Source organism: Trichoplusia ni, chromosome 3 (assembly GCF_003590095.1).
Source record: "Trichoplusia ni isolate ovarian cell line Hi5 chromosome 3, tn1, whole genome shotgun sequence".
Taxonomy (NCBI): domain Eukaryota; kingdom Metazoa; phylum Arthropoda; class Insecta; order Lepidoptera; family Noctuidae; genus Trichoplusia; species Trichoplusia ni.
In genome coordinates, this window is record NC_039480.1 from 7,590,849 (window position 1) to 7,603,244 (window position 12,396).

At 35.5% G+C, this 12,396-nt stretch overlaps 1 protein-coding gene across 5 annotated transcripts in view; it reads right to left on the bottom strand.

Annotated features, from left to right (window-relative positions):
• Positions 1-293: 293 nt before the first annotated feature.
• Positions 294-12,396, bottom strand: part of LOC113491721 (slit homolog 1 protein) — a 100,288-nt gene continuing 88,185 nt past the window's right edge. For 4 of the 5 annotated variants that reach the window (XM_026868850.1, XM_026868848.1, XM_026868847.1 and 1 more), the window contains 10 exons: positions 12,230-12,342; positions 7,817-8,000; positions 6,506-6,674; positions 5,931-6,040; positions 5,259-5,371; positions 4,400-4,536; positions 3,988-4,140; positions 3,730-3,910; positions 2,929-3,068; positions 294-2,732 (listed from right to left, as the gene is read on the bottom strand). In XM_026868850.1, coding sequence (XP_026724651.1) covers positions 2,461-2,732; positions 2,929-3,068; positions 3,730-3,910; positions 3,988-4,140; positions 4,400-4,536; positions 5,259-5,371; positions 5,931-6,040; positions 6,506-6,674; positions 7,817-7,990 — 1,449 coding nt within the window. In that variant the 5' untranslated portion in view covers positions 7,991-8,000; positions 12,230-12,342 and the 3' untranslated portion in view covers positions 294-2,460. The remainder of the gene's footprint in view (positions 2,733-2,928; positions 3,069-3,729; positions 3,911-3,987; positions 4,141-4,399; positions 4,537-5,258; positions 5,372-5,930; positions 6,041-6,505; positions 6,675-7,816; positions 8,001-12,229; positions 12,343-12,396) is intronic. The other variant, XM_026868851.1, reaches the window with a different exon arrangement.

The window sequence follows — 12,396 nt, forward strand, 5'->3', positions numbered from 1 at the left end:
ATAATGTGCAACAACCACTAATTATGTGTATGATAAACATTCAAGCTTTAACATCGATTACATAAGTATATAGGGTGTATAATATATACTACGTATAGGGTGTGTAAAATGTGTCAACATGTATTGAATAGAATCAGTATTCAATCTCGCGTCTCACATTATTAACACATTTTTTTTAATAAATAACTTGTGGAATGTTTTTTGGTTATTAGCAATTGTAATTGGGTAAAATAAAGATGCTTGGTCTTAAATAGGTAAAGGGAGTGAATTTTTCGAATATTTGTCGAATGTGCCGATCAACGTGATCAAAATAAGTATGGAAAGTTCCAGTTTTTTATATAGGTATTCTCTGTTCGCCCAATTTTTTTTTCCGACCACGTTTCTGTATCAACTTGTAGAGACAGCGCGAATCCTGGATTTAATTGTGATATTTTCCAGCCGATTAATAATTTAAGTTTCATTTATATAATTTGACGATTTTAAATTGTAATTATTAAAAAGTATTGCTTTAATGTCATTCCAAATGGCTGTATGCACAGCGGCTCAAAACAGTTCCAAACACTAGTCGACCAAACTTCTTACCTTTTTCCCAAAATTACGAAATTCGAAGGACACTTTTAGTGTAAATGTGTCAGCACTAAAGTGCGTGAGTATATAATGTATTAAAAAACCTCCCAGTTTCGTAGTTTCGTAGAGAAACCCGTCTAATACTCAATCCATGTCCAAAAATCCAAGGTTCGATTTACTTATCCAAATATATTCAATTTAAGTATTGTATATCATAAATATTCTTATCATTAATAATTCAGACTAAAGGATATGTTTTAGGTTACATGTTTATCACTTGATAATGATTTTATGTTAATCACAGGGCTCCGAACATTTTTCTCTTTTATAAAGGCTGGGACCAATAAGGTTCATAATGATTTTTGATGTCTTTAGATTAAGGTCGCCAACATAACAAAGGAAATATGTTCAAAGTCACATTTATTACTTCTCTACTTACTAACAATAAACTATAAACATACATCGAGTATTAAATGAACTTAAAATAATTTAAAGCTACGAGGATAAAACAATATGTTATAAAGCTTCCCAAACTTTACTTAAAAACCTAAATATCCAATTAAACCCTTATTAATAAAAAATAATCCCGGACTAATAATAAAATAATTTATCCGCCGAGAACTACAAATAAACAAAACACCCAAAAATAATAACCACTGAAATTACTGAATTTCATCTAACACTTAGTTTACTATTAATTACTAACTCTACATCAAATAGAACATTTATTTTATGGGCTATGTAATATAATAATCAAGATAACATATTCGTATCCATTTCGAAGCTAAATGCTTGAAAATAAATATCAGCGTAAGTATTATATTCAACTGGGTAACATTCACTTGCTATATAAGAGAAGTATAAATATATAGTACGAGGTAATACCTGAACCCCAGCCCCTCTTACATGTAGGTACCATAGAATAATATCGTAATAGTCAACATTGTAAATACGTAAAAGCTTACTAATAGGTTTTACATCGTAAGGGGTAAACGATAAAAAATATTAGAAATTCTCATTCAAATTCATGGGAAGTGTAAATTTTTCAAATTAAAATGTTCATTGCTAAAGATTGTGTAAAATACCTAGCTCATCGTGAAATCACATTTTTTACATATTTACTTAAGTTTCTTTCATGCTAAGGGCATGCTACGATCATTAAGACAGTGAAGCAGATATCTCCAGCCTGGCCTTTCCCCAACTATGTTAGGTTTGGCGTAAAGTCTAACTAGATCCAGCTGGATATCAGAAGTTGAACGGAGTACCAGAAAAGTGACCTCCGCAACCAAACCACTGGGTCCTGGTCTCCTGAAGTTAGACCGGCTGGCAGGCTATACTAACGACTGTCGTACAATTGTATTTGAAACGGCTTAACGTGCTCTCCGGGGCACGGAGGGGGACTCGATGCGTAAAGAATGGTCACCCATCCAAGGCCTGACCTCTGAAATCGATCGATTCGCATGGTAACCGACTAGCTAGCTCAGCTCGAGTCCCTCAAATACACACCTTCAGTGATACCTACTAATGCTAGAATGCCTGGTGTTAGAACGTGTAGTTACCTACATTTTGGAACATTACTATTTAGTAAGGCATACCGTTAGAAGATTTTCTACTTGTAAAAATACTGTACCACTAACTTACCGCTCTTGAAAAACGACCATCTTCACTTACCAAGCTACCGCTCCGTATATCTACATAATTTTGTTTATCAGCCCAAAATTGATATGTATCGTAGTTTATTGCACAAATTCATCACTTTACAAAGTTTTCAACGAAAAATACAAACGTTGCGAATTGTACGCTTCGCGCCATCCGGCCACAGTTGGCGCGAGGTTAACCTTTCGCAAGAAATTAAATTAGGATTAACTAATGAAACATTATGTTACGACTATTCTAGAGCCATCTGGCGGCGACCACGAGGAGGGCGTTGGCCGCGAAGCTGATGGCGGGGCAGGAGGGGGGCGCCGCCGAGGTGCGCCCGTACGCCGGTTTTCGTTTACAGTTCATCTTCTCGAGAGGCATCTTAGCGACGCTGTATTCCCGGTGCTCGTTGACCATGGTGCAAACAGTGCGCTTCTTCTGCATCATCTCATCGTCTCTGTCTCGCAAGCCTGCCAGCCAGGCCTCATACCATGCCAGCTCACAGTCACATATCAGCGGGTTATCTACGACAAAATTTAATTCTAAAACTTGTTACATTAAGGGTACGAAAAGTTTTGCAATCCTTTCATCAGAGCTTCAATGATATCATGAAATCCTTCAATTCGCTTTCACTGTATCATCACATAAAACGGTCAAAATTTTCAAAAGTACCTAAGCCGACAATAGCCCTAAAATCTATGAGTTGAAAGAACATCTTACCCATAATATCAACAACTCGGAGTGTATCCAAAATCGGTTCCATTATCTCTTCAGGGATGTGCTGCAGCTTATTGTTCTGAAGATTGAGAGTCTCCAAGGAGTTCAGATTATCGAAGCCCATTGTCGGCAGTTGGTGGATCCTGTTTCAACAAAGTTGATAAGTTTAACCTACTTATCGTTTAAACTTGTTGAGAACGAAGTGTAAGCGGTTGGATATAACATTAAGGCTATCGTGGATTTCGCGTGAACTATGATCCTATATTTTCCAGTAATATGAGATTATAGAGCAAAATAAGTACATACATCGTATATAGATTGTAAATGGATTTAGATAAAAAAGCCAAACAATTTTATGGTCCATTAGTTCTCTAAAAGTTAATCAAAATCTATGAGCAGGATTAAGCCTCACCCAAATGAAATCACAGGCGAAAATTAATTTTTCCAAATCTCACGAGCAATAAATTTAAGGGACAAAACCAGACCCGCAAAAGCAACAGGAAAAGAGAAAAATATTAATCCTTCACCTCTGTAAAAGGTATAAGGATGTAGATGTAATATACGTTATTTACGGCGAAGACTTTAGTATTTAATCAGTACGACGTAAAAACGGCCATTACGTGAAATATTTACTCTTGCTGCTTCATGTTTTTTTATTTCCTGTACGCTTTTGGGATTTGAAACGAACGAATGGGGCTATATACGACTTTTACTTGCCAACATTAACTTGGTATTATTTTTTAAATCGTTTTTTGCTTTGGGATTTTTAGAGAAGGTAGTCTAACTTTAGATTTATTAACTTACATATTTTTTTGCATGTTCAGGAACGTGATGGAGTCTCCATAGCCAGTGAATGCGTCTTCGCTGATATAGGTTATGTTGTTGGATCTTAGGTCCAAGTGACGCAAACGATGCAATGGACGAAGAGCTTCCGATGGTATCTCGTGCAGACGGTTGTCTCCAAGGCGGAGGTATTGCAGGTTTTCTGGAAAAGAAGAGGTTACTAAGTAACCGAAGTAACTGGAGACATTGGTGTTAGTTCTCTTAATGTGGCAGTCTTACCTTCAAGTCCAGCAAAGGCTTTTTCATCAATCCTTTGGATTAGATTTCCTTCCAGCTCCAATGAGTTCAAGAAAGTCAGATGCGAGAATACCTGAGCGGGTACTTCGCGGAGCTGGTTGTGAGCCAAACCTAGAGAATCTAGGCTCCGTAGACCTGAAAAGTTAATATCGTTAGATGCCGGTTTCAATTCAACTCCATGAATGGGAGTACTGTTAAACGTAAAGCCTCCCCTATTTGAGGGAAACCAACCATAATCAAATGTGAGTAATATTGTCCAACCCTTGGTGTAATCCCTTAGATGTCTTTTACGACACCCGTGGGTAGAGACGGTTCGGTAACATCCGTAAAAAACAAACTTTATATGAAAATATACTTAGACAAAGCAAGGTTACAAGAATAAGAATTATATTACCTGCAAAGTCGCCTTCCGAAATAGATGCGATACGATTCTCCTGCATTTCTAGCTTTTTCAAATTCTCGAGTAAAGCCAGAGCTTTTTGCGGCACTGCTGTCAAGTCGTTACCGCCAAGATTCAGCCGTTTTAGTTTTCTAAAAGCAAAGGAACGTTATATCCACCTTCTTTTGTTATTTTAGTACATGAACGTGATTGCAATACTGTTAAAATGAAATATTTCATTACTCTTAAATTTAAAACAGAACGGGTTTTAAATCCCAGTATCTAAAATGAACTAAAAATATCGGCTGATGTTTCAGATTTATCATTTCAATTTTTTAACATACATGAATAAGTTCCGTTAAAAATAAAATTTGCCGATGCTTCGGAAAATTGAAATCCTGCCCCGGGACCGGAACAATTCAATTTATTCATCAATATCCTAAACAATTTGCAAATAGTTCAACAGATATCTATATATGTTCATGTATTTTTATTTACCAACGATGGACTATAAACATTTGTTTAGCATGCACCTGTGAATATTCAATTTTGACGCACATTGATAATAATATTATACTCAATACAATATTTTCATTGCATTCCCCACGTATTTTTAGGTGGAAAATCTTATAATTTGGGCACTATGTGTAAGTCGGGCACAGCAAATGAGCAAGCTTATGAGACTACTAATATTTAATATAAAATAGTTGTAGTCAGATAGACTTTTCAACTCTCAAGTTCAGACATACAATAAATATCGTATTTTGTTATAAGTTACGTAATCAAGACCTTTTCACTCATAAGAGCTACTTTATGTAAGAAAATCTCTCTCTAGCTAAAACATCTAACATTACCTCGTAGATATTCAACTTACTTCTCTAGTCCCTTGAAAGCCTCTCCGTCGACAACAGATATCCTGTTCTCGTACAACGTAAGTATCTCAAGCGTGTCAAGACCCATGAATGCCCTGTTGTGTACCGCTGTCACCTAGGAAAATGTATCTTTTAGATCTTTATTCAGTAAAACGATTTTTCTCTATACTTTTTTGAGATTTCTCCTAACCTCTAAAATGTTACTAAATAGTAATACCTTTTGGAAATAGGTACATCTGATACTTTCATAGAAATTATTCAGAAGTCGATTTTCCTGTATGTTTTAATCGCATTAAGTACGGTCGTCTACAAGCACTACCATAATTGCAATATACGCCATGTTTTCTTTTATTCTGATATGTTCGAAGTCTTTGTAAATATCGATTGTTTACATAGAGTGTTTTGTTTATTTCTTTTTTCAACATGTATATTACTATATATATTACTTAGTGCGTACTACTCAGACAGTTTGAAATTTTTAAAAGAAATTTACTTTGGACCTTTTTTTCTTTGCCTTAATTCATTATTTCGATATGAAATTTACTTATATTCTGTATGTTGCTGTCGATCGTAGTATACCTATCTATCTACATATCGCTACCTATCTAGCTAAGTAGTAGTATCGGGTTGCTATCTGTGTACGTAGGTATATATTGGCAAGTCTCAGTACTTACCTTATTATGGTTCATGTTCAGGATGAGCAGGTGATTGAGATGCGTAAAGGACGAGGTCGGTATCGTCGCCAGGCTGTTTTGTGACACGTCCAGCTGTGTCAGCTTGTTACCTGAAATTATAGTTTGTTAGTACGTTGATATCGATGAAAGAAGGTTAGGCATTTTTTAGTGTAATGATATCCATCGTTGAAAATGTACTATTTGTTTTTAGACTCGGAGTTTTAGACACGGATAGCTGAGTGGTTTAGGTTACCATGCCAAACCCACTGTGCGCGTCGTGTCGCGGGTTTGATCCCCGTGTGTCATAAGCCGTGATCCATGAATGCTTGTTCTGATTCTGGGTTTCATTGTGCATGTGATTTGTCCGTATGTAGACCCCCCGCGACACAAGGCTTAAATCTCTTACTGCGGCAGTCGGTTTAGAAAAAAGACAAGCAATTTGTTTTGATTTTTGCTACGGCTGGATGACTATCACTGTCATAATCGTAGAAGAAAGTCACCGCAAGTCATGTAGAGCATCTCTCTTCGACAACCGCATCAGTATCCATTCTAGTTAGTCTACTATTCCTACTTACCAATTGAGCTTAGTGACGAGTCTTCTATAACAGCCAAGCTGCTGTTATGTACAGTCAGGTGGCGGATGTCTAGCCCCAGGAATATGTATGACGGTAGCTTGGCCAGGTTGTTGTGGCGGAGCTTCAAGTAGAAGATTATCATCGGCTTCGAGCGGAGTGTGTTCATCGCCTGGAGACAATTGTATTTTTAGCCATGGGGATCTAAATACCGGAAAAAAGCTTAGAGGTAAGTAAAAAATATAATATCTTACTTTTATTCGGTACTTTCGTCCTCTATAGCTATAGATTTTGGAAAAACTGTGTACGGCAATGTCATAATTGAAGTCAGTAATGAGAACGGCTAATTACATTGTCGTAAATAAAAGTACAAACATATGAAGTAAAAGAAATGAAGAAGCCGAAGCCATAATTTACCCAGTTCTACACGTTGAAATAAAACGAATCCATTCTGATACACGACGATCAAGGATCGCAACGCAACAACGAGTTAATAATATGCGTCAGTAAACGTGCACAATGGCACGCGCAAGGAGTTTTATTATTTCTCATAAAAAAACATTTTCTTTAACAAAATGCAAAGAACATATTTTAATTTCAAATTTTGTTTAGCATACTCATTAATATTGTTCTCGATAAAGTCACGCAGCATGAAGTTTTAATTAATAAAATAAGGCGTTCCTGAATTCGAAGTAAATAATACCGTTATAATTTCGGGTTCGCGTTGAAATGTTTACTTTACGGATTATTAATACGTACCTAGAGAGTAATTTAAAAGTTTTTCGTACTTCGTTTCAAATTAGTGTCATCTTACTTTTCATTTTAATTATTGTAATCGGTTAATCATTATTTTACTATTAAACATGTCTTTAAAGAGCTTTTATTTGTTTTCAGGTAACGTATGTAGGACTATATCTTTTAAGTAATTTTTTGATTGAGAAAAATTTCCTTTGCTCATTTATTTCCTTAAGAGCTGTCCGTTAACAATTTGTACTAACGAATATAACCTATCACTTAGGTAAACTTTTTCTTTACTTCGAAATACACCAATAACATGATTACAAACTTTGTTAAGCTCTTACATTACCTGCACTTTAAAATATACTTTTTTTCTTTATATTTTAACATTTCGTTTCATTACGTGGACTCACGACTACTGTTACATTATTTATTTAAGCTTTCAAGTACAGGCGGACATAATGCGACAAGGCATTATGTACCAGTCAACCTTTGGGTCAAATGGAGAAGCAGCTGGAACGAAACAACTAAAGTACTACATCTTACTATGGATATTTAGTGATACATAATCCATACCTTCTGTATATGCTGCTGTTCAGTAAACTCGCAGAGTATGTCGAGCCCGTTCTTCTTGACGGTGCAGCTGCAAGGGGTGATGGTGTTGGGCGCGGGGCACTGCTGCGCGCCCTGCGGGTGCGCCGGCCGCGCGCACAGCACCACGCAGCACACCACGAGCCAACGCGGCACCATTCTGGATAACCTGATTTGGAGAAAGCGACTATAGTCATATGATATTTCCTTACAATGTACATTCAGTACAACATAATGGCATGAATATTATTTTATTTAAATGAAATCTATTCTTGGAATGCAATTATTTCCTCATCACAATAAGTTTCTCTTTTTACAACAAGTCTTACATTTAATGATACAGGACGTCTCAGATAAGTAAGACCGGTGAGACTGTGAGACTGGTGCCCGATTTAGGTCTCAAATATGTAAAAATCTGTGTCACCAGAGAAAAAGGATATCTTGCTAGGATATCAAAAGACGTATATATTGAAGATGTCGTGAGATAAAAATAAATTGTTTATGATCTTGGAAGACCCTGACCTATCGAACTCATTGTTGTGGTTAGTAGGATTCAGAAACCAGTTCATATTTTCGCGTAACGTTCTTCTTAGTTTGATGTGTACAAAGATACTTCATATTCAGTTCAGTTTTCAGTAAAATCATTTTTAAATTAATATTATTTTTTAATTTACAGATTTCAAGCTGTTTTTTATGTAAGTAATGTATAAAGCACTTAGTTCTTAGTCAGAAATTGTTTTTAAATTACAGTCAGCGTTGTTTATTTTGAAGTCTTAGTCGTCGCCAGGCACTTTCGAGACACAACAATAATTATCTTTGACACAACAAAAGTTCGCACAACTTTAGTCCCACAATTTCTTAATGAAACTCTAGGTTGACGCAATTCATTACACGAACAGCTTTGTAGAGGAATAACAAAGGAAACAAAAATAACAAGACATTGCTGTCGATCACTTGATACAGAGTATATTATAATATCTGACTCTACTTTGCCTGAAATTCTATGCTCTTTGAGAACAGAAAAAAAACCTTTGTTAAGGCCCTGTGAACATGACGAAACGCGAGTCTCGTATAACTGATTAGTTCTTAAGCTGCTGCCTCCATATAATCACGTAAGCAAAACTTTAATTAAAGATTAAGTCTGGGTATCGAAAAGTTAGATAAAGATATTCATACGATGTAGAATCCTACTAACCTATTAATATTATAATCTCGCTAATTCTACTAATATTATAAACGCAAAAGTTGTATGTATGGATATTTTTTCCTCTTTCACGCAGAAACCACTAAGCGGATTTAGACAAAACTTGGTACACAGATAGTCTATAATCAGGATTAACACATAGGATACTGTTTACCCCGTTTTTATGTTCTTGTGGAATCATTTTCGATTTTTAGCGGGCGAGCCAGCGTGCAATACCAATATAGATTTATAATAAAAAGGTGCTCAGTAAAATGTCGGATATATCATTCGTCATAAATTTGTCGGACAACGACACAATAGTCAACATTGTTACACATTTTGAATATCAAAATCTTAGACAACCCCGAAAATTAATGAACGGTTTTACAAGTAACGTCATTAATATAAATTACGGTCTATGATTTAATTATTATTTCAGCTTCCGCCTCCAAGAATCTATAAGGAACATGTTACCAAATAAGTTAATTGCAGAACTTCATAAAATTATGTGTACATAACATTCAATTATTGAGGCATCTTTATACAGATCGGTTATTTAATTTTGCGAAATTAATAGTAAAGATGAAGCTTGGCTTGTAGAAGGATAACAGGTTATTTTTACAAGCGAGGACTTTCATCAAGGTATAAAAAAGACTTGACAGCTATACAATTGGAATAATCATAAAACCTTATTGACGTAAGCATTAATCAGTAGTAACTGGTATAGGAAATTAAAACCTAATTATAAAACAAAAAAGACACGCTTATTTAGCCCTGTACCTACATTAAATCTCTCCAACGGTCTAGCAACAGTTCCACTAAAATACTAGCACAAAATTCTTTAAAGATTTCCGTTGTTAAAATTTTAAACGGCGGAGAATTTCTCAAGACTTCTTTTGTTTCATCTTATCCCAGCTTTGAAACGAGGCTTCGCAACAAGATGCTGTTACATTTACATTTTAGTCCAGAAATATTTCTCCAGTTCGAAAATGTTCATAGAATATGCTGTCTTTTCTTATGTAAAATTCATTTTATTATTTTATATTTGTTATTTATTTTTGTTTTGTTTACTGAAAATCATTTGAGAATCCTTCGTTATTGTTTCTATAATTCAAAAATGACAATAAACTTATATTTTGTCTCTCTACCTAGGATATAAGGTGACGTTTCCCAAATTAGTATTTTATATAAACAAAACCTCTACCAAAATAATCTAATATCAACATCCAAAATATAAACAACAAATCTATTTTCTGAACATTAACATAAGCTTAAGGTATTATAATTTGAATCTAAATCAACTTTTACTTACTTAATTATAACAAAAACATAACAGACCATAATTCTATTTTAGCCTCCATAAATCCGAACCCTTTATTACTCGTAAGGCACGTATCAAAAAATAATGTTCGTATACATTTAGATTGAGTACGTACGGCACATATTGGCGAACTGAATATTCTATCGTTGGCGTACGACGAGCGAATACTAATGCAGTCATTCTACGCCCCCCTCACGTCGCTCGCCCTTAATTGATAAACCCCTGTTAGCTTACCTTTTTAATAATATACCTACCTTTTTACTGACCCTGTCTCAGGAGGATTTTTTGTGCTTTACTTGTTTCGATTGGATGTTTTTTTTTGTATTTTATTGGGTTCCTTGTCCAAATCGTAACAACGGAAACATATTAGTCGCTGTTCATATGTCCGGCCTTCTGTCATTATTGTCGTCGCCTGTATTTCATAAACTGTGGGTGGTAGAGAGATTTTTATACGGATGATGTATTAGTATTGCCGCTGAGGTTAAGCAATAGTAGGAAATTTGATGGGTGGCCAATTTTCTTGGGTAATATAATAATATTTTCTTTAACCTAGGTAAATGCCTACGTACTCGACTCTGACTACGATGTGAATACGATTCGCACTTTTCCGGATCTTAAGATTCTCATTCTGATTAATAAAGAGCTATGTTAAAATATGTGGCTTTCTAGTAGTCATGTTGTAAAGAATAGTGTATGCACTAGGCAGGCTTCGCAAATTGTTTTCCAATTAATTGCTCAATTACAAACACACAACTGAAGTTTTACATAAAAGCACTTTAAATATTTCAATTGAATTGTGATCGAAATTTCTTTTGTTACAAAAGAAACCAGCGAGCCGCTTCATTACAAAGCGAACCTAAAAAGTCTCAAAACTTCGGAAAACGCAAACCTTATTAACTAACTTGTTTGTTTGTGCTTCCTTGCGCTTAATTTGATTTGAAATCGACTGAACGAAATTAGGACATTAGTGCTATTTATTTTACGAAGTCAAGAGAAAAGCTGACGTTGAACACTGACAAGACTTGTTTTGTGATAAGCTTAAACTATATTTGGATAAATTCTGTTTATTGACATTTTTAAAGATTTTCAATGCCGTAGATACTACCCCTCCAGGAATAATGTTGCTATCGCTTAAGCAAAACAACGAGTAACACGATGCGATTTGAAGACAGTATAGTAAGCATAAAACGACGAAGACCTTTATTACGTTTTGGGACTACAAAACGTGTGTAATGTCATACGTAGGTATAAAGGGACATATGTTCGAGAAACATAAATCAAACGAGGAACACTAGCGCTTAGGTAATGCATCAATCAAGCCGAACAGAAAAGCCATTAGGTACAGCTATTCCGACAAAGTTTTTATCTATAACGATGCGAAATTCTTTGAGCGTTTCAAAACTTTGAAATGTGCATTTCTTATAGATCTTTATTGGTAATAACGTTGTGAAATTCTTAGTCGGATGTCTACTTGTTGGCTTATAATTGTAGATTTTCAGAAAAACAGGTAATTTGTCTTTTGATGCAGCGGAAATTCTACGTAAAGCCTTAATAAGAAAAGTTGAGATATTACTTGGATGTTCATATTTTTCTATTAGTTAATCATTTTTAATGGATTTGATTTATCTCGTGAAATTTTACTATCATGATCTCAGGCAAACCACTCTGTAGAATATTGTTCGAGTTACTGGTAATAATAAAGGAGTAGGTATTAGTAGAATGTTCTCGAGTCATCGAGCTACTTAAATACCAACAACAGCGTTGAAAAGCTCATATCTACGCACGTAAGACTTTCATGAACCATTCACCCACGTCCACAAACACAAGACAATCAAGTCTTCGGCTAATTCCGTCATTTATTCGTGTAACCCCGGATTACAGACATAATACTTACGTGTGAGTGTGTGTGCGTGTCAGGTCGGCAAGCGATTATGGTGTGGGGGCGAAGGGTGTGCCGATGTCATGGGGCACTAGGTCATGTTCACCAGAGTCGTCCGTGGCCCGTCCCTGCCGGAGATTGGATTAATTTAGTACGAAACAAACGCATTCAGACAAACATTC